Raw genomic sequence first — 19499 nt, 5'->3', positions numbered from 1 at the left:
GCTGAAATGAGGTTTTTTTTATATTTTCTATTATAAGTAGCAATAATTTCACGTTATTAGAAATCTTCTATTAGCTGAATTGTAATGTCAGGCAATTGAACTTGCATTTGCCTTAATTTTCTATTATAAATAATAGATATTGCATGTTATTAAAGCTTATTCTTTTTTAGCTGAATTAGAATTCCATGCAGCTGCAATTAGGATTAACATAATTTCGAAATTTAAGATAAGATTTTATTAGTAAAATTCGCATTTCTTCGCTTTTGCAATCTGAATGAAGTCGCTTTCTGTATTAACTGGACTTACCGTTTAACTGAGTATTTTGCTTTGTTAGCTCGTTTTTATTTTCAGCTAAATATTAAGCAAAAGCTTATTTTTACAATAATGTAAAATTTTAAGGAAATTTCTATTCTATTGAAAGTACATAGTTTTACGGCAAGAATTTGAGCGTCATGCACGAGCACATTTGAAAATGTTAATCATGCATATAAATAAATTTCTAGATCACTCAATAAAATATTGTATAGCGCAACTCTCAAGACGCTCAACAAGGCAAACAAGCAATCAAATCAAGGAAGATACTAGAATAACAGTGCAAATGAAATTGTTTTGCGAAGGCAAATGCATATACAAACATAAAATAAGCAGCAAACTCTTATTATATATTTTATGGAGAATTATAGAGCCGACTTATATTCATACATAAGTATTGTTGTGTTCTTGTAAATCGCGATCGATTGAAATTCGTATACGTTGTCCTTTAAGCTGGCGCCAGGAAATATTCGCACTAAGTTTTATTTGAATATCTCTTTGAGGTCATAAGAATAATTCTTTGTCTATTAAAGGCGCGTTTGGAAGGAGATCATGCTCGTTTTTGGATGCATTAAATATTTGCTTCTAGCTTTTTAGATTTGCGGCCAAGTCGAAGTGATGCGTTTTGAAAGGTCTAATAATTATTATATTAAATTAAATTCATTTACAATTTTTATAAATTATGCGCCAAGCACATGTTTATGTTAAATATCAAATATTTAATTTTAAATTTTTTTTAAAACATTCTTGAGTTTTTTTTTTTTTTTTTTAAGTGTACTTAGGAAAAACCGGAATTTGTTGATAATTATTAAAAAAAAAAAAAAAAATCATGAGAATTGTTTTAGTCGTTGTAATGCTTTAGAATGCTTTGTATAATATAAACATTTATTCTCACTCTTTCTAACTGCGACCGCAATTTGATCAGATCAGCTGAAAGCGAATCTCTTTTTACCCGTCATATATATATTTTCAACTATTCAGACGTAATTAAATGTAAATTTTCTCACTTTGCCTTTATATACGGCGACGTTATCGCGTTTCGAAAAAAACAACAGATAAATTGATTACGGTCCGCAGATAGCGCGGGAGAAAATCATAGGGGATGTGTAGGCAGATGTTACACAAAGAGTAACACATTTAATAGTTATTGTCTAGAAATCTTTAAGTCATCGTTTTTTTTTTTTTTTCCTTTTTTTTATTTTACATAAAACTAGTAGAGCTCTAATCCAATAGGTGAAATGAAATTAAATCAGTTTATTTTTTCCAATTAAAAGAATCACAACAATGGTTGGGATGCGGTTGGTAAATAAATCGAAAATTTTATCGATTAATTGCATGTTAATGTTGTTGGGAATGATTGCGACGCCATTCGCTTACAAATCGAACAAAGCTTATTACGTCTATAACGTGGCTCTGGTAATTTTTATTTTTATTTTTGTTTTTATATTTTATTTACATTTTCACTTCATTTCATGTTCAGTTGCAATGGCGAGATGCGGAAAGTTATTGCGCCAAACGAAACATGCATCTCGTGTCTATAGAAAGTGAAGGTGAAGCGAATTTTTTGAAAAATTTCATAAGACTCAGATATCGTAAGTTTGCTGCAAGTGCTTACAGATGAAACTCGTGAAAGTTTTTATGAAAGTTTTGCTTAAATTGTTTAGAAAAAATGCCACCGTATTGGACGGGCGGTCATAAGGTCAACGGTGAATGGCATTGGATAGCTAGTGGGGAAAAAATCAAAGATTTTATTTGGCATGCTGGTGAGCCGAACGATATGAATAGCAATGAAGGTTGTATTCATACCTGGGTTAACGAATTCGATTGGAACGATGATCGTTGCAACGAAAAATTGCCTTTCATTTGTGAGCTGCAAACCTAAATTTTACTCTTTTAACATAAATATTACTTGTAAAGCAATGCAATTAAAGCAACATATTACAGTGATTTAAAATACATTTTCATTGTCAATTGTGGGAAATTTTCTTTCATGAAAGGTTTCGATGAGTTCATAAATACAAATATTATCAGCGCTTGTGATCGAACAGCAACTCACAAGTCTTACGGCACCGCTGCGAGAACGTTTTCAATATTAACAAAGTTAACCTGTGATTACAGTAAATTAAGCTGCCTAACGTTAAACTCCTACCTCGAACTTTGTCAGGATGGTTTTCCATTTCAGTGACTATATATGTTAAAATTGCTAGGTTCTATTGTCGAGATTCAATCTCTCCTTAAGGGTAGGAAAAAAAAATAAATACGAGATTCCTGTAAGGAGTTAGATCTTCCTTCACATTGATTGATCTTTGATGATTTGTGATTGGTGAGCTGTCGGATTAATATAATGAATGTGAGAGAGTGCAATAATAATTCTACTATTTTCTTATTAAAAGTGCGGGCTACGGAACAAAGGTTGAGTGAATGACCCAAACCAAGCAATAGCGCTACCACTAACATCACTTATAATAGCTCACCGATTCATGAAGCTCAACCGCAAACACAAATATAATCACAACAACAATAACAATAAGAATTGTGGCAATCTACAATGACAACAGCAGCAAGTCTTCCAACGACACTCGTTGAACGTACTATAACATCTTTGGAAATTCCAGCTGAGGAATAACGTCAGTTGCGCCAAAGGCAGCCAAAAAATAAAGAATGGGTCAACAATAAATTACGCGTCTTAGACGAATAAAATCAATTGCTGCGCGAACCAAATCACAAAGGGTAACCAGCAGTTGGGATTATTAAAAAAATGGCATTGCCGGCACAGTGCTATTGGACCGGTGCGTAATAGTTTGAGGTTGGATGTGCAAGATTTGTGATACTTAAGAGATAATCAGTCGCCCTTGAACCATATCTTACTCGCACCAGTGGCAGCGTCAGCGAAATTCTTCGCCGAACTACCATTGGAAAAGATACCTGATTGACTGATGAATAGCAATCCAGCGTTCATGGCGTATAAAGGTGAAAACATTCTTAATATTAAAATGCTTGCAAAATTTGTGCATTTGTTTTTTTTTTTTTTACGTAAAAGTGGACTTCAAAGCTATACTTTTATATATATGTATATATGTATATACATGTATGTATTATTGAAATATTTCAGACCACACAAAGAATTCAGTTTTGGCACAAAACGCTTTGCAGCATTGGTTCGATCTGCCCGAATTACAAATCGAAATGACTTGTGTATTAGTTAAGCAGAGCTTTAGACAAACGGGCCAACAACTAAATGCGGGCGTCCAGGTAAACAAGAAACAGAATAAACAGACACGCGTAACAAAATGCTGTCGTCTTAGTCTCGTTTCTCTTTTACTTTTGTTTTTTTTTACCATTAAAAAAAGAAAAAGTTGTTAAAAAATGTGTTATTATTTTGTACGAACAACAATTATTTTCGTTTCCGAAAACAACTTAAACAAAAATTTTATTAAAACGAATACAACGGGAAAAGTTGCATTCGCCTTGAGTCAAATCTTTAATGACCACCAACTCAAGCCAGCACATCCATTCAATTGGTTGCCCGCCGCGTCCGCATCTCTACACTCATCTTCTAAGACATGTTCGCAATAGTCACACAATATTTAAAATAACGATGCAATAAAATAGCATGTTGATCATATCCATATTTGCTCCCAAGTCTGATATATTTCTATCAATCAATATTATAAGCATTTGCTATGGATTGTTGGTTGTAGTTTTTTATTTATTGAGGGCAGATTACGTTTGTTTGCGCCCTTGGTCGACGAGAATAAACTAAGACTGTAATTAGCGAGTTTCATATCGCAATCTCTAGTTTTGTTGGGCAGGACCTAAATGTTCAATTATAACGGACGAGGTATTAAAATCCTTCCGTCGATTAACATAAAGATCATGCAATTCTCGAAAGGAAAAATGAAATTTCGGAAATTTATACGAATGGGTTCATTGAGAATGTCAACAGTTAAAGGGACATTGTCTATCAATATATTTTATTTGAACGGGAACGAATATCTTAGTTACCCTATTTCGCTATCCTATAGTATTTCGCCGTATTTCGACTTATTCCAGTTTCAATAGATTTCTCTCTTGCTTAGGCCAAAGTCTTTGATCAGTTGACGTCAGAACTTTCGATCGAAAAATTTATCTCTTTGCTGAATTTGCTTAATTGTAATGCTAAGTGATTGAATTTCAATTTTCTTCAATTATACCCTACGCCACTTGTGGGACAGTGGGTAGCAATTTTGTTTGAGTGTATGTAGTACTGACAAGAAAGGGTTAAGATAGATCTACCTTCTGTTGTACTAATTTAAAGGTATCTTTGATATCTTATCTGTGAATTTGATTTTAATGAAATGTAAAACGTCGAGTTGCTTTGGTCGATGAAGAGGTCCTATTGAAATTTTTACCATTCCATTAAGAGAAAATGCAATTTGAAAAAATTTCTCGACAATAATCGCAGAGTAATAGTGTTCCGGCGTAAAATGTGGATCGGATGGATCGATGTTTTGAATCCCTTATATATGTAATATTTGCTACGAAAGCTAAGCCCTTTTAGAGCACACTAGCCTAATTTTAATTTAATTTCACAACGAGAACTGTACCGTAGTAGTATTGCAAAGTAAAACTCAAGTCTACTAAATTTACACCATGCAAGTCTATTCTTTGTATCTCGTATATTTGGTTTTCTGATGAAGAGAACCTCGAACGAAGACTTCAAATTTTCAATATTTCATGATGTATGGCAATTGCGTAGAAATTAACGGTGTCATATTTGCACTACGCAGGTCTACATTTAGAGTCCCTCCTTTTCGCAAAAGCATACGCATGAAAAGTAAGCCTTTGTATAGCAATGGAAACTACTTTTTGAACACTTTATGACGAATAATTGTAAAAAGATAAACTAACTAATCTTGCTATCAGTTTATGTTGTGCGGCCGGCCTCCTTTAAACACGCAAAGGATACTATAATTACATGGAAACAATGCATAATTATTGAGCTTGAGTAATATATATTCGCGTATTATAATTAAAGCTGAATATCTGCAAATAAATAATAAGCTGTAAGCGTATTTTCAAATGATTCTTCTCAACAATTTCAATAATTAATGGAATCAATTTAAGGAAAAAACAAAAAAAAAACAGAAAAAACGCTTAATTTTAATGTTTATTTGATTAATTAATCGGAAATCTAATTGACTTACATAAATCGTTTGTCGTTTTTCACTTTAACGATACTTGAGACAATAATAATGATTAACTGCTCAGCAAAAAAAAAACTAAACTAATTTATTAAATTTTCTCTCCTTGCTCCAACGTACAGCGCGTCACAAAACATCCTAACTCATGCCCCCTTTGCGAACTGGACGATTTCCAGTTAATTTCATGAGTAATATAATACTTTCACGTTCAATTAAGTTAAACTGCCGACAATTAACTTAATTAAAACTAAAACCTGTAAATAAATACACATACTTGATAAAACACACGAACTTGAAGCAGAAGGAGAAGCGAAGGCAACAAACATTTAAAAAAAAAATAAAAATAAAAAAAAAGAAACGAAAGCGAAAGCGAACAAAAACAAACATAAGACACAATGATAATAATAACCAAGGATTTGTTTGTGGCTCTGTGTAATTTTATTTTCTTTACAACATTTTATTTTGATTACTTTATTAACTGTTACAATTATTGTTATTTTTGTTCTCAAAGTGTTATCTCATAGAGTCCGAAGTTAAAGATGACTCCGTCGAAGTGGGGTTGGTCGAAGTGCGGGATGCGAAGAAAGGTATTCTTCTCCTTGTTTTTCTCTTAGCTTTTCAACGGCTTTCTCTTTATATTCGCTCTATTCAATATATAGTGAATGCCTATAAGTAGATTACTTTTGCTGCAAAGACTATTAACACAGAGTTGGCTGACGTGAGGTATTGTAGTGTTTCCTTCTTTTTTTATTTTTTATTTTTTGTTTTTTTTTTTTTGTTTCTAGTCCCTTTTCTTCTTCACTTTTTGCACATGCTGGGCCAATGCTATGCAATTGTCATTAAAAAAAAAAAAAAAAGATTCTTTTCATGAAGTCGACTTGCATTTTTATGGGAGGATGAAGTTATTAAATTGCGTCCTTTAGCTAAGTAAGAGTCGCTTTTAAACAAATTCAATTGCCGTATGTCTTTCCAGTTAAAGAGGACTTCGAGAGAATGCTTTCAAGTTTTTCTAGTTTTTTTTTTGGTTTTTTTTTCCTCTTTTTCTATTTCCAAATTATCTCTTAAATCAACTCGTGATATTATTCAAGCATTAAATCGCGTAATTTATAGTTGATTAAAACAACACTTACGGCATTACGGCTAAGTTAACGATTTGCTTTCCTCCCGAAAAGTAGAAAAGGGGAAAAGAAATCCTTTTTAAAGACTTTGAAAATGCTTCCCTTCGTCTCACTTCAATTCGATGCGTATCTTTTCTGTTTTATTTTTAATAAATTCGAAATTCATTCGTTCACCATCTCTTTCCCGAATTTTACGATTACGAGTATTTTGTATTCTGTTTGTTACCATCATACGCGGTTTTTAATAAGGACACGCAACCATAACAACAGATTTACCTGCATCATGAAATGAACAAACGAATTAACTGAACTGAGCAAAGCACTGAATTCTCCAAATAGTCAAGTCGTGACATACGTATACACCGCCACTCCCTCTCCCCGCTCCATTCAGCCGCACTCATTCTAACATAGTAGCCCATTACCGCATCACCTCATCCGCCCATCATCATCATCATCATCATCATCATCATCATCATCATCATCATCATCATCTGTTTTATTTGTATATAGACAAACAATCGAGTTTCGTAAAGGCAAAGCAGGTGGTGAAGGAGGGGAGGAAACTACAACAAGAACAGTAACAACGATTTTAGCTAAGCTTACATTAATCTCCCAAAAACGTTATCTATGCGCACGTGAGCAAATACATAGAATTGAAAGTAGAATTCATCCTCCTCTTCCTGCCGTCCTGTCTGTTCTGCTGAAAATTCAGCCAACCAGGTAACTCAAGTAACAACAACGGTTGTGTTCTGCATTACTTCACTCCCAAAAACATGCTACAATTTATTGCGTGCGAAATATTCTTTTGTTAAAGTGTATTGTTTAACAAATCCATCCATACATATACACACACGTAGGCTTACACATATACACATATATATACACCTACGTTCATACATATATATGCATGTTTATCATATATGCTTATATACTAACTAACGAACTAACTAACTAAGTAAATGCATATGTGCGTGTTTATGTTCGTTAGAGAATTTTGTATGATTTTAGCTATTGTTATCCGTTGCACACAACCGCAACAAAAACAAAAACAACAGCAATTTACAATAGAAAATTGTAAGCGTTTCCAGTTATCATTGGGTTGACGATTTTTTTTCATGTTGTTGTATCTCCTTCGAAACGTATCTGCGGTTGGAGATAGGTACGTGTATTGGTTAGTTGTATATGGCGTTACCAAATGTTTTTTTTTTTTTGCTTATCATTAAAAAATCTCACAAACAAACGCCAAAAACAAAAGTAAAATATTGGATTTTTTGTTTTTTTTTTTTTTTGGTTTGTTGGTTGAAGCGGTTGTTGTTATTGTTTGAAAACGCTCTGAAAAATTTTCCTAACGAGAGAGAGCAATGAAACTGCAAATCTCTCGAGACTAATCTACTGTCCACTGTCTGAGGTAAAGACGAGATTCAAAGCGAATCTTGAATATGCTCACGGAAGGAACCTTAAGTTAGATTAAAAAATATATATATATATATATATATATATTAGGCTTACTTGTACTGAAGTTATCAGTTAGCCGAAATCAATTCTTAGAGCTTAGCAGCTTGCTACCTTGAAAAGTTAACAAAAAAAAAAAAAAAAAAAAAAAAAACTCTTTTCATTCGTTTTAATTATAATTATTGTCAAAGCAAATTGTTTTCAATGAAATTTTTTAAAATAACTAATAATATTAGAAAAATTGATAATTCAGATTATTGTTAACTCATTGGAATGAATTTGAAAATTGTGCAAATAAGGTCATTTAGAATTGCGAGCTGATCAGCAAGTATATGTGTTATAGCTTCTTATGATATTGTTACGTCTATTGCTTATAGTTATGCAACTTGAATCAAATCATGATTTAAGATCTGTAGGGCCACAGGGTCAATTTCAATCCAAAAAAAAAAATTCCAAAAAGGTATGCCCTAATTGTCATCCGTTGCGATTGAAGAGATTGGTCGACTATATCTCCAAGATGTAGGAACGCGATAGTTTTGACTTTTGTTTCGCATCCAATGTTTAAAATTACCCATCTATTGAGTTGTTCGGAAAGCAAATTCTCTTCTTTTTTTTTTTTTTTGAGAGCAACCTGAACGACCAAGGCGTCAGTTTGCGTCAGTTAATACTTTTATTTTATTTTTATCAGCTTCAACTAGCGTTCCGGAACATGGTGCATTTTTAACGAAACGAAATTTTTGCAAATCAATTTTGGAACTAGAATTCTGTCTGTCTCTTTGTCTACCCTCTCCAATCATATCCAATAATTTGATTCTTGCATTTACAGCCTTTTTACATTTTTGATAATAAAACAGTCAGATATGCCAGAAAATGCTGCGTACGATTTTCCATATCTGACAAGCGTGAAACAGAAACTATTGCCCAGAGGTAAATAAACTTTTTCATTCTCAAAATATGCAGTTGGTTGTGAAAAGATGTAGTTGAGTGTAAAAATAGGAAACGAAATCACTTTCCGAACAAACCAATAATTTTCACTCGTCAACTGTCATCGTAATATGGCTGTTGCGTGTTGACAGTTCAAAGTTAACGCGAACGTCTCCCGATGGAAGAACGCATTTGTTTACGCCATGATGAAAGATAAATTATATTCAGCTTAGATAGAATATACGGATGTTTATGGCTTTGTGCTTTTTGTGTTATATTCACAAGCCGTCACTCATATTCGATGCATGCACAAGTGTGCATGACAAATGCGCATAAATCATATGCCTGTTCGGTTAGAGAAAGGTTTGGAGTAAATTTAATTTTATTCGCTCGGATTATCCGTCGGGATTTTCAAGGCCAGGGAAGCGAGTTTGAACGGTAAGTTCCTCTGAACTCGCAGATCAAATGTGAAAGTGCGTACGAACGTGCCCATCAAAGTGCCCAAAAAAGTCTCCGTAATTATTGAAGAGATGCTTATTGACGTGTCATTCCTAGCTAAATATAATTATATCACTTGTTTATTATTATTAAAAATGTTATATAATAACGTTTTCATTATATATGGGGATAAATCGCATAGGTCGCCCTATCCAATACATTTTCAAAAAGGACTTGTCCTTGAGCCGAAACATGCGGATGTATCAGATTTCATCGAAATATCTTAAAAATTTTTTTACCTATAGGTTGAACACAAAAATACATGGAGCAGACGTCTAACGAGCAGATGAATAAGCAAACGTAAGTCGCATCAGATAATGACTCTGCATCGATAGGTAAAGTAGCAGAAGTAGGGTTGAGCTATAATGACGGTTAATGTAAGTTCGCGAAATTATTTGCCGCAAGTGTAAGTTTATGAATAAGAGGAGAGGAATTGAAAAGAGTAAACTTGACCAAAAAAAAAAAAAAAAAATAAAAAAAATAAAAATTATATACATATATATATATATACCTTTTACCATGTATTAAACCGCAATAACAATTTAAATTGAAGCCGCATATTGTAAGGTATGCTGCATGTGAAAAGACAACCCAACAGCTTGAAAATTCTACGAAAATACTAATAGTAGTGTTATCATTATATATTTAATGATCATAATGTAATTCAAATCTTTAGGCAAAAGCGAATACAATTTTAGTTCTCGTCAAACTAATGAGTGATATGAAAGGTAGACGCGGTTGATGCCTCTAAATAACGAGCAACACTCACATGATTGTCGCAAGCGAACATATGAGCTTAAAAGGTGACATTTTTTGTTCGGATAGTTTTCTAATACTTTGCTCGTCTAAAAAGTTATATTGATTTGAAAATGAATGAAATATCTGAAGAGATACGAAATGGGATAGGTGCTCTCTTACTATGAAAGGGGTAAAGCAAGTCGAAAGATGGATGAAGAGTGTAGTGAAAATGCTGTGAGTGAATAAACGTTTGCTCGATTCCGTTCCGTGTGGAGCAAGCTGTTAAAAAATAGCGGAGGCACTGACAATCAACAATCAACCGCATGACAATTTGGAATCATGCGAAAAGAGTACGTTATAAAAAGAAGCTCAAAAGAAGATGAGAAAACCGCGGGAACATTTTATATCATTCATTATTTATTTATTAATAGATTTATGCGGCATTTTCGGTTTATATTATCATATTTCATCAAATTAAGTCTTTTACATCCGTGAGAACTTCATTCACTTTATAAGCTTAAAATGAGATATTCTACTTAAGTTAGAAAAATGCCCTACAATTGGATAAAAAAAAAAATTAAACAAGCAAACAAACAATAATCCTTTGCCATGTAATTAAAATACAAATATTTTTGATTTATTTTAAAGTAATTAAGATTTCGAAATACACACGAAATATTAATTGATACGAAAATTATGTTAAACTGCAGTCACGTAACATGCATTTTAATAATAATAATAATAATAATAATAATAATAATAATAAACTTCTCTTTGTATTACACGAAAGGTTTACTATCATGTCTCTGACGAGTACGGTATGTACATATGTGCATATGTACGATTTCAAAAAAAAAATTGTTAACAATTTAATCAGTTTAGATATTTGATGAGTTGACTTAGCTCAATCCGGCTCAACGTCCATTGTTCTTGTCTTATTAGAAATGGTATAGCTTTTCGATAGATAATAATTTGAAGAAGAACGTAACTCGCCTACATTACGTAAACAAGAGAATATTTTAAACGAAGCCGAAGAAGAAGATTTATCAATCGCTCACAAAGCGTAATGATTCTGGATATGAGAATTTTTTTTTTTTTTGTTATAAAATCAAGTTTCTTCATACATTCAATATAATAATTTTAGGGAAAATAAGTGCAGGTGTGTAAGATTCGTATACAGTTGACCATAATTTACAGTTGACGCTTATTTGCTTTAGTGATTGTGACACGTTCTCGTAACACGTAATCAAATCCTAACAACATTCTCGCCTAATGGTCACAAGCGGGCATATTTGATTTATCAACGATATATATGTTGAAATGAGTGCAGCACACACAAGTACATATATAAATGAATGCGTAGTTATTTAAAATATATTTAATCATTACATGTAAACAATGGAGAATTTTGTGCGTAAAGAATAATCTATTTACAGTTGTTGGCTAAACTTTAATTAATTTTCCCTGATATTTCCCTGCTATTACCCCGCTGCCAACGTCCCGTTTCGCATATTTGTGAGGTGATTAGCATAAATATTTCCTCTGGCTTTTTATATTTATTTTATCTTATTTATTTATTTATATATTTTTTTGAATGACAGAATTTTATTATATCGTATTATTTAAATGTTTAAATGTTTTATATGATGGTGGTTACACCATTGGCTTACTGTACGCATTTACGTGCGTACATATATAAGCATGCATATATATATATATATATATGTTTTATAATGGTATTTGTTTAAATGAAAACACATTATATGAATTATTTCATCACACGCTTGAATGATTGTCATAAATGTTCAACAAAAGTGTTTGTTGTGTAATGGAGATTATTTGACAAAAAGCATCATTATGTAAATACGCATACTTTTCAAACAGACATACACGTGTAGAGAAAGAGAAAGAGAAAGAGAGAGAGAGAGAGAGAGAGAGACGACCATGCCGTGTCTGGCATTATGTATATGATAATTGCATAGAATAATTGTGTAAATTGACGGTTAGCATATCACACAAGAGGAAAGCGGAAGCGGAGCTAAGTTTGTTACAAAAGTGTAAATTATATAAATGTGACAGTGAAAACAAATAAAAAATTTGAGGAAAAATCTTCAAATCTTCTATAACAAAAACGAATGCAAGAATGGATAAAAATGGAAAATCCACACGCAATACATTCTTTCTCTCCAATTTGTTGAAACGAATTCTTTTACAAGAGACTACATTACAGCGTGCAATGCCTAAAGAGATCTTCTGTCGAAATCCACTAGGCTGTATGCACTCATCCGGGCAGGAATAGAATAGGTAGGTATCTTGTTCTAGGCTTGCGGACGGTATGCTTTTCCACTTTCCTCCTATTATCTTTTGTTGTTGTAAATTAGGAGTATTTTCATTGTTAAAAATGATTTCTATGTCATTTTAAGTACAAATACAAACTTGCAAAAGTTCAGTCTAAAAGTAGGAAATGTATCCAAGTGGACAGTAAAATGGACAAGAAGTAAGAAAGTTATATTCGGCGAAGGCCGAATCTCCCAGACCCACCACTATGATTTTCGCTCTCTTTCTGCTCTCAAAGTTCTTTCATTTGATACCCATATCGCTGGTACTGTTAAGAATAAGGTAATCGCGACGTCTACGGTATTCAATTTAAAAGTTCCCCATTTTTGGGGCAGGAAAAGTTTGGTGAGTGTACAAAATAGTTGTAAACATTCGATGTTGTTTGCCTTATGATAATAAATAAGCATAAACCCTCAAAAAAGTGAAAAACAAGAAAATTTTAACACTTGTAAGTTTGGTGGGCATGGCGGATGTTTTCCATTTTCGCACGTAAGGAGTAGAGTACTTCGCAAAGAATTCAAAAATTTTTGTTAAAAAAGAACTAAGGTGCGTTCAGTTTATGCTCCATTGTGTGCTTTTGCTCAGATCAATATGGGCCATTTTCAATACGAACCTGCATGCAGAAACTTCCAATATTTCTACCGGATATCGGGGAAGTCGATATCTTCACTTTTTGCGACCAGCAGAGTGCCAACAACAAACACCACAGAGACATACAGACGGACAGACATGGCTAAATCAATTCAGAATTTCACGCTGATCAAGAATATATATACTTTATGCGGTCTCTGAAGCTTCCTCTTGCTCGTTACATATATTATGGAAAAGAGCAAAATGATTACATCCCCTTGTCACAGTGGCGAGCATGAAAAGGTAAAAGTATGTACTGAAAAGTATCCAATTTTTATAAAAGTCAATAGGCAATGTAGCCATCATCAGTGCTTTTAAGGACAGCATGGATGAAATTATGATAATTCACGTCAAGTCTCTGCTAATATAATAGGTTGGAGGGTAATTGCTGTCGTATTTTAAAAAAAAAATTTTTGTGATCCATTTTCGAAAATAATCCACATTTAACAAGTCGAGAAATTGCAGAAGAGTTAGGCATTCATCATCAATCTCTTAGGTTTGCGTTAAAGCAAAGTGTTTGGATTCCACATGAATTAACGGAAAAGAATTTGTCAGATCGTGTAAGACTGTGCTCATCACATCTGATTAGACAGAATGTGGAGCCGTTTTTGGACAAGCTGGTTACTGGAGATGAAAATTGGAAGACTTTAGGAGACTATTAAGTGAAACTAATCTTACTGCAAACCAGGAACATCATCAGCAACAGTTCTAAAACCAAGTATCTGTCAACGAAAAGTACTGCTGTGTTTGTGATGGGACAGGAGAGGTCCAGTGTACTGCAGGCGAAAACCATTAACGCGGATCTGTACTGCAATCAGCTTTTTTTTTAAATTAAATGCACTACCTAACAAAAAAAAAAAAAAGACCTGCGTTAGCGTGTGGGAAACGAATAGGGTTCCACAACGGTAATGCTCGACCGCATACTGCAATGGTGACGCAACAAGAACTGAACGCGTTAGGATGGGAAGTGATTCGTCACCCACCGTATTCGCCTGACATTGCACCATCTGATTATTACCTGTTCAGATCTGTGCAAAATTATCTAACGGGAACACAAATTCAAGTCATTTGAAAGTGTCTCCAATGCAATTGCTGACAATTTTCACCCGAAGGACGAGAACTTCTACAAAACGTGAATTGACACATTACCTGAAAGATGGCAACAGGTTGTAACAAATAACGGAGCATATATAATTACTTGATTAATATTAGATGCGTATTTTCATAAAAGAATTGAAGTATTTTCTTTCAAAAATACGACAGAACTTTCCCTCCAACCTATTAGTATATACTTTGTTACTTTTTGAATATTCTCTCACAAAATGTTTTTTGTTGTGCTTTAGGAAACTTGACGCTTGAGCTCTTCACAAAGATTCTCAATAGGATTGAAATGAACATTCCCAACTTCATTAGAAATTTGCTTTAGACGATTTGAGGGGATTTCGTTTCGCTAAAATTATCGCTCGATTATCGAACGTGGGATGAGTTTTTCTTAATTGCTCCGCTTCTCTTAGTTCGGTCTTTTTTTGGGGTTTTAAAGCATTTCTATCTTTTTCCTTGATTTCGGAACCGATGAACTAGCTAGTCGTCTTTCTTCTGTATCTTGTTGACATTTTAGTCTTTATAATTGCGAAAAGGACGCAACTACTTCACTGTCCACATAAAAAATCTACTAAAGCAAAGTAATTGTCGTCCAACTATTTACTGCAAGAACTAGTTCAGGCGCGATTCCCGGAATTAATTTGGAAGAGAACTGAAAAATACACATTGCGCCTATTTGTCGGACCACATTGACCGATTGACAAGCGCTTGTTCAGCACGTCTCCATTGCGGAAACTTTGAACTGGCCCATGTGTTTAGCTCATTCAGGTTTTTGTACAAGCGAGCGAAGTGAAAGTTTGTATCACATCGAAAAGTAGGCCAGGAGTGGTTGATGAGCAGCACCACCATATCTGAAAATCAATTTCCGAATTGCGGTTTTTCTTTTTGACCATCACCAGAAGTCGACCGCATCAAAATTTAATTTAAAAAGATTATGGATACTGGGAATGGCTTCGTTGTGGATCCGCTTGAGTATATAGGAATAGATAAGAATCGAAAATGCCAAGTCGGTTGGTCTTAGCTCTGTTGAGTGCTCTGATCGATTGATTACACATCTTGCCATGTTACATGTATAGCGCAGGCAAAGAAATGGAAAAAATTTATAAGTTTCTCGATGACTTATGTAAGAGCTTAGCTCATATCGATTACTTTGCTGTGATTGTAAGCAAAAGAAAGAAAATGCTCTTGCATGCTTGCTATGGAATTAAGTTCTTGAAGTGCCAATGAATTCAATGGAAACTTTTTCGCTTGAGAGCCCTCAGAGATACGTATAAATATCAATTTCGCCTCATTTCTTTTTCGATAATCCTGCTCTCAGCTTTTACTTTTTCTCTATTCTTCTCTTCGTTTTTTTTTTTTAACTTCACCTTTACATTTAATAAAATTTATGTAAGCTGAGCGTTCAATGCAATATCTACTATCGCTGCTGATACTGATTCTTTGATTTCATTCGTTATTAACTTTTATTAACGAATGGCACACAACGGGTACAAAAAAAAAAAAAAAAAAAATTTTGAGAAAATAATCGACAACAAAAAAAAAAAAAACAAAAAGCAATATGAAATAAAATTTTTCCTCTTTGTTAAACAAAATCGAAATCCTAGTAGAGGCGGTTGGTATTTAAAAGAAAACGAAGAAAAAAAAATTGTTTTCTCCCGTTTTTAACGGTAAATCCGTAAAGCTCATGCTGAATGACACTCATAAAATTCCAATCAAGCAATTTCATTTCCATTTATATATTTCCATTCCTCTCGTTTATTCGCCGCCTTCCGGTTAACGGCAGCAATAAGCGCAAAGTCTAGTATTGCATTGTTCCCGATTTGTTATAGTAAATGTAGCAATTTTCGTGCCTACTATTGAACGATGAAAATGCTAGTTCGACTGCTTCGTTTGTAACATGCATGCCAAAAATTGCAAATAACATTCACATGGTAGCGTCTGTCACTTTGTCCTTTTACATGTTAGATGATAACAAAGACAAACCTTAAGGTAAATGGCTTTGAAACTGAATGCGTACACATGCAGTGCATTTCAACCATATTGACTCGGCCGATTTGTAAATGAAATCAATACGTTTACAAAGTGATGTGTGTAAGCTATAATCAAAAAAAAAAAAAAAACAAAAATTATGTAAAGGAAATTTTTAGAAAATCTCTTAAACTCGTAACGGATATCGTTTTGAAATTCATTACGACGCTGGCATTCTTTGTGAACGCATCCAGCAGCATTTGTTAAACGAGCGAGTATTGCAGTTATTTTTATGTGTTTACGTGGCCTACGCGGAGGCTGCCACACTCCCACAATATAAGTTTAAAAAGCGCTAAACTTAACAAAGTGGTGGTGGGTGTCCATAGGTCGTTCCCAAGCGACTGCATATTTCTTATTTGATTTTTTCTTTTCCAAGTTAACTATTTAACCTGCACTCAAGCGTAATGCTAAAGTTATTGCTACATACGTAGCATGGCTGTATGCAATAATTTAATTTTTTTTTATATTTTTTTTAATTTGCATTCATTGACGTACGTTTTCCCGCAATCCAAAGCTTGTAAACATATCTGCGTCCGTATCGATACATTGTTGTATTGTTATGATTACAAAAAGAAAAGGAAAAGGAAAAGGACTACAGATTTACTGGTCGAGTGCCGTTTATAGAACATTGATGCAAACAGAGAAAAGTTGTATAAATAATAACCAGGAGTCAGGTGAAATAATTAAAGTAAAATTCTTTGCATGATGCACAAGAGCATAAAAGGTTTTCGGTTTTAATGCAAACATTCGTGCGGTGAATATCGCCAGTGGGTGGAGCAATGTAAAGAACTTATATATAAATTGTAAATATTTGCAAAGCTTATGCCCATTACAGTAAGCAACGATAAAAGTACAAGAAAGATTACCGCTTCTTTATATGTATGTTTAAGTTGATATTTCGCATATTTACCGCGTTTTAACGGAAGCTTCTGCTGAGAAATCAATGAGATTTTATTTTTAAATGTAATTTAAAAAAAAACTTCATTTTATTATATATTATGTAAATTTATTATCTTGACTTAAAGAAGGCCTTTGACACTTGACAGCGCAAGCTCTCTCTCTCTCTGTGGATAAAGAACAAATTTAGAGAAAAAAAAAAAAAAAAAAAAAAAAAGCACGCAAAAATTAAAAAAATTTCATCCATAATATTTTAAAGACTTTGATATATATATATATATATATATATATATGTATACTTATTCTATTTACGTCTGTTACAAATAGAGTTAACAATTTAACTCAAACACTAACTGTTGTAAACTGTTTCCAATTTTTCAGCTTTCGCTGCCTTCCTCTGCTATCCCTCTTCTTCTTCTCCTTCTTCTTACTCTTTTTTTTCAGTTCTCATATAACCTGAAGGTAGAGAAACGTATTACAAATGAATGAAATTGTTTTCCTAGCATTTTCATTTAAAACTAACACTAAATTACATTTGAAAAGTTGACTATTGTGTAAAATTGCGTTTGCATGCGAATTTAGTTTTCCGTCAGCATGAAAATGGAATTTCTCTCTAAAATCATTTTTCCATGAAAGAAGCAAAACCAACAGAAAGAAAAATAATAAAAGAACTACAAAACTTTCATACGGCAATGAATGATGTTTAAAGGTAAAATTTTGGCAATTAATAAAATTTTATAAAAACAAATTCATTTTAATAAAAAGAATAGTTGATGTTGAATACGAATTGTTTTTTGTGCATAAATGCTCTTGAAAAGCGTACCGAACGTTTTCTTTAATATATTTAATGAAAAATTTAAAAAAAATATATATGTATATATATATATATATATATAAACATAAAGGTACATGTTAAACATTAAAATTTAAATTTTGAAGAAAAAAAATTTATCGCATTTTTTCCATCACAACTTGAAATTTTTATTAACCCAAAAAGGTGTTTTTTTTTTTTTTAATTTCGATGGCCTTTAACCGTTTTTTTGCTAGAATTTCGGAGCGAAAATGATTTTCACTAGCCTGTTTCAAGGTCAACTTTAATCGATTAACCAAATATATTATGTATGAAAATCACCCATAGAGTGCGTAATTAAAATCATGAAATGATATCAAACAAATCATATCATATCGCTTAGTGACTTTTTGATCGGACGCGTATACATGGCAGCACTCCCGACAGAGCCATTACAGTTCTGGACAGTATCCATCCTCAAACGATACGTGACAAATTTTCCTGACATTCTTACGATTTGGTTACGAGTGATCGCTTATAGACGGCTCTTTTCTCGGCTGATTGCAGATTTCCCTTTTCTTTTTTATTTATTTATTTTTTTTAAATACATATACAGTACCTAGGAGCGGGTATATATATTATCTGCGAGATGAAGAATTATTGCGTCATGATAATTCTATCTTGTAAGTGCATTCCAGGATACTATTACATCGCTTCAATGCACACTGACCATTTTCTTATGATGATCCAGGAATGTTTCCGCTTTCGTTCCTCTACGTTGTATGGGGAATAACTTTACGACCAAAAGAATTTAACTTCATTTTTTTTTTTTTTTTTTTTTGTTTGGGCGTTCATAGGGAGGAAGCTTTTGTATGACGTGTGTTCGTACTTCAGATCTTTCAATTATTACCGAATGATGGGAGAAGTGTGTACCTTGCCGTTTTCAGGAAGAAAAAAAAAAAAAAAAAAGAGATACTCTTTCTCTTAGTCAATGCCGGGTTTTTCCTCTGTTTCTTTTTTTAAACGCGTGCTAATATCAATGGTTGGACTAGGCGTTGGGAATCTCTTAATATATGATTTCCTTTCGAGTCTCACAATATGCGCGGCATAATATTAAGGGACGTCGAATTTATCTTTGAAGCGGCTTACAGTGATGGGTCCCCTCCCCATGATTACGATCTTTTTTGCATACCATTCATGCACTTTATCCATCTTTCATTGTCTATAATGCTTTGCTTCAAAAATGATTCAAGCATCAATTTCACGGAATGTCGATAGAAACGCAATCAATCGAAATTTTTCATCGTTAATTCATATTTTAACGTAATATTATGAATTATCCCCAAAAAATATGCAATGAATTATTTTTCTCTTCTTAATTTGTATTCTTTTACTTTCGTTGACTTTCGAAAAGTTGTAACAGATTTTATTGTTCTTTCCTTTCTTTCTAATCATAAATTAAAATGAATAAAATAACTTTCAATTAAATAT

The 19499-nt window shown here is 33.1% G+C and overlaps 2 protein-coding genes across 14 annotated transcripts in view; one reads left to right on the top strand and one right to left on the bottom strand.

Moving 5' to 3' along the window:
* The window catches only part of LOC119644604 (hepatic lectin-like), a 23213-nt gene extending 17798 nt beyond the window's left edge, over positions 1-5415 (top strand). For 4 of the 6 annotated variants that reach the window (XM_038044221.1, XM_038044225.1, XM_038044223.1 and 1 more), the window contains 3 exons: positions 1587-1728; positions 1793-1904; positions 1977-5415. In XM_038044221.1, the coding sequence (XP_037900149.1) occupies positions 1587-1728; positions 1793-1904; positions 1977-2194 (472 nt within the window). In that variant the 3' untranslated portion in view covers positions 2195-5415. Of the gene's footprint in view, positions 1-18; positions 1306-1586; positions 1729-1792; positions 1905-1976 lie in introns of those variants that run through there. The other 2 variants (XR_005248542.1, XM_038044224.1) reach the window with 2 other exon arrangements.
* LOC119644602 (uncharacterized protein CG43867) overlaps positions 1-19499 on the bottom strand; it is a 218632-nt gene that overhangs the window by 80075 nt on the left and 119058 nt on the right. The gene's annotated exons all lie outside the window — the stretch shown is intronic.

Source organism: Glossina fuscipes, unplaced genomic scaffold (genome assembly GCF_014805625.2).
Source record: "Glossina fuscipes isolate IAEA_lab_2018 unplaced genomic scaffold, Yale_Gfus_2 0, whole genome shotgun sequence".
Taxonomy (NCBI): Eukaryota; Metazoa; Arthropoda; class Insecta; order Diptera; family Glossinidae; genus Glossina; species Glossina fuscipes.
The sequence above is the reverse complement of the archived record's forward strand: the minus strand, read 5'-3'. Positions and strand labels throughout refer to the sequence as shown.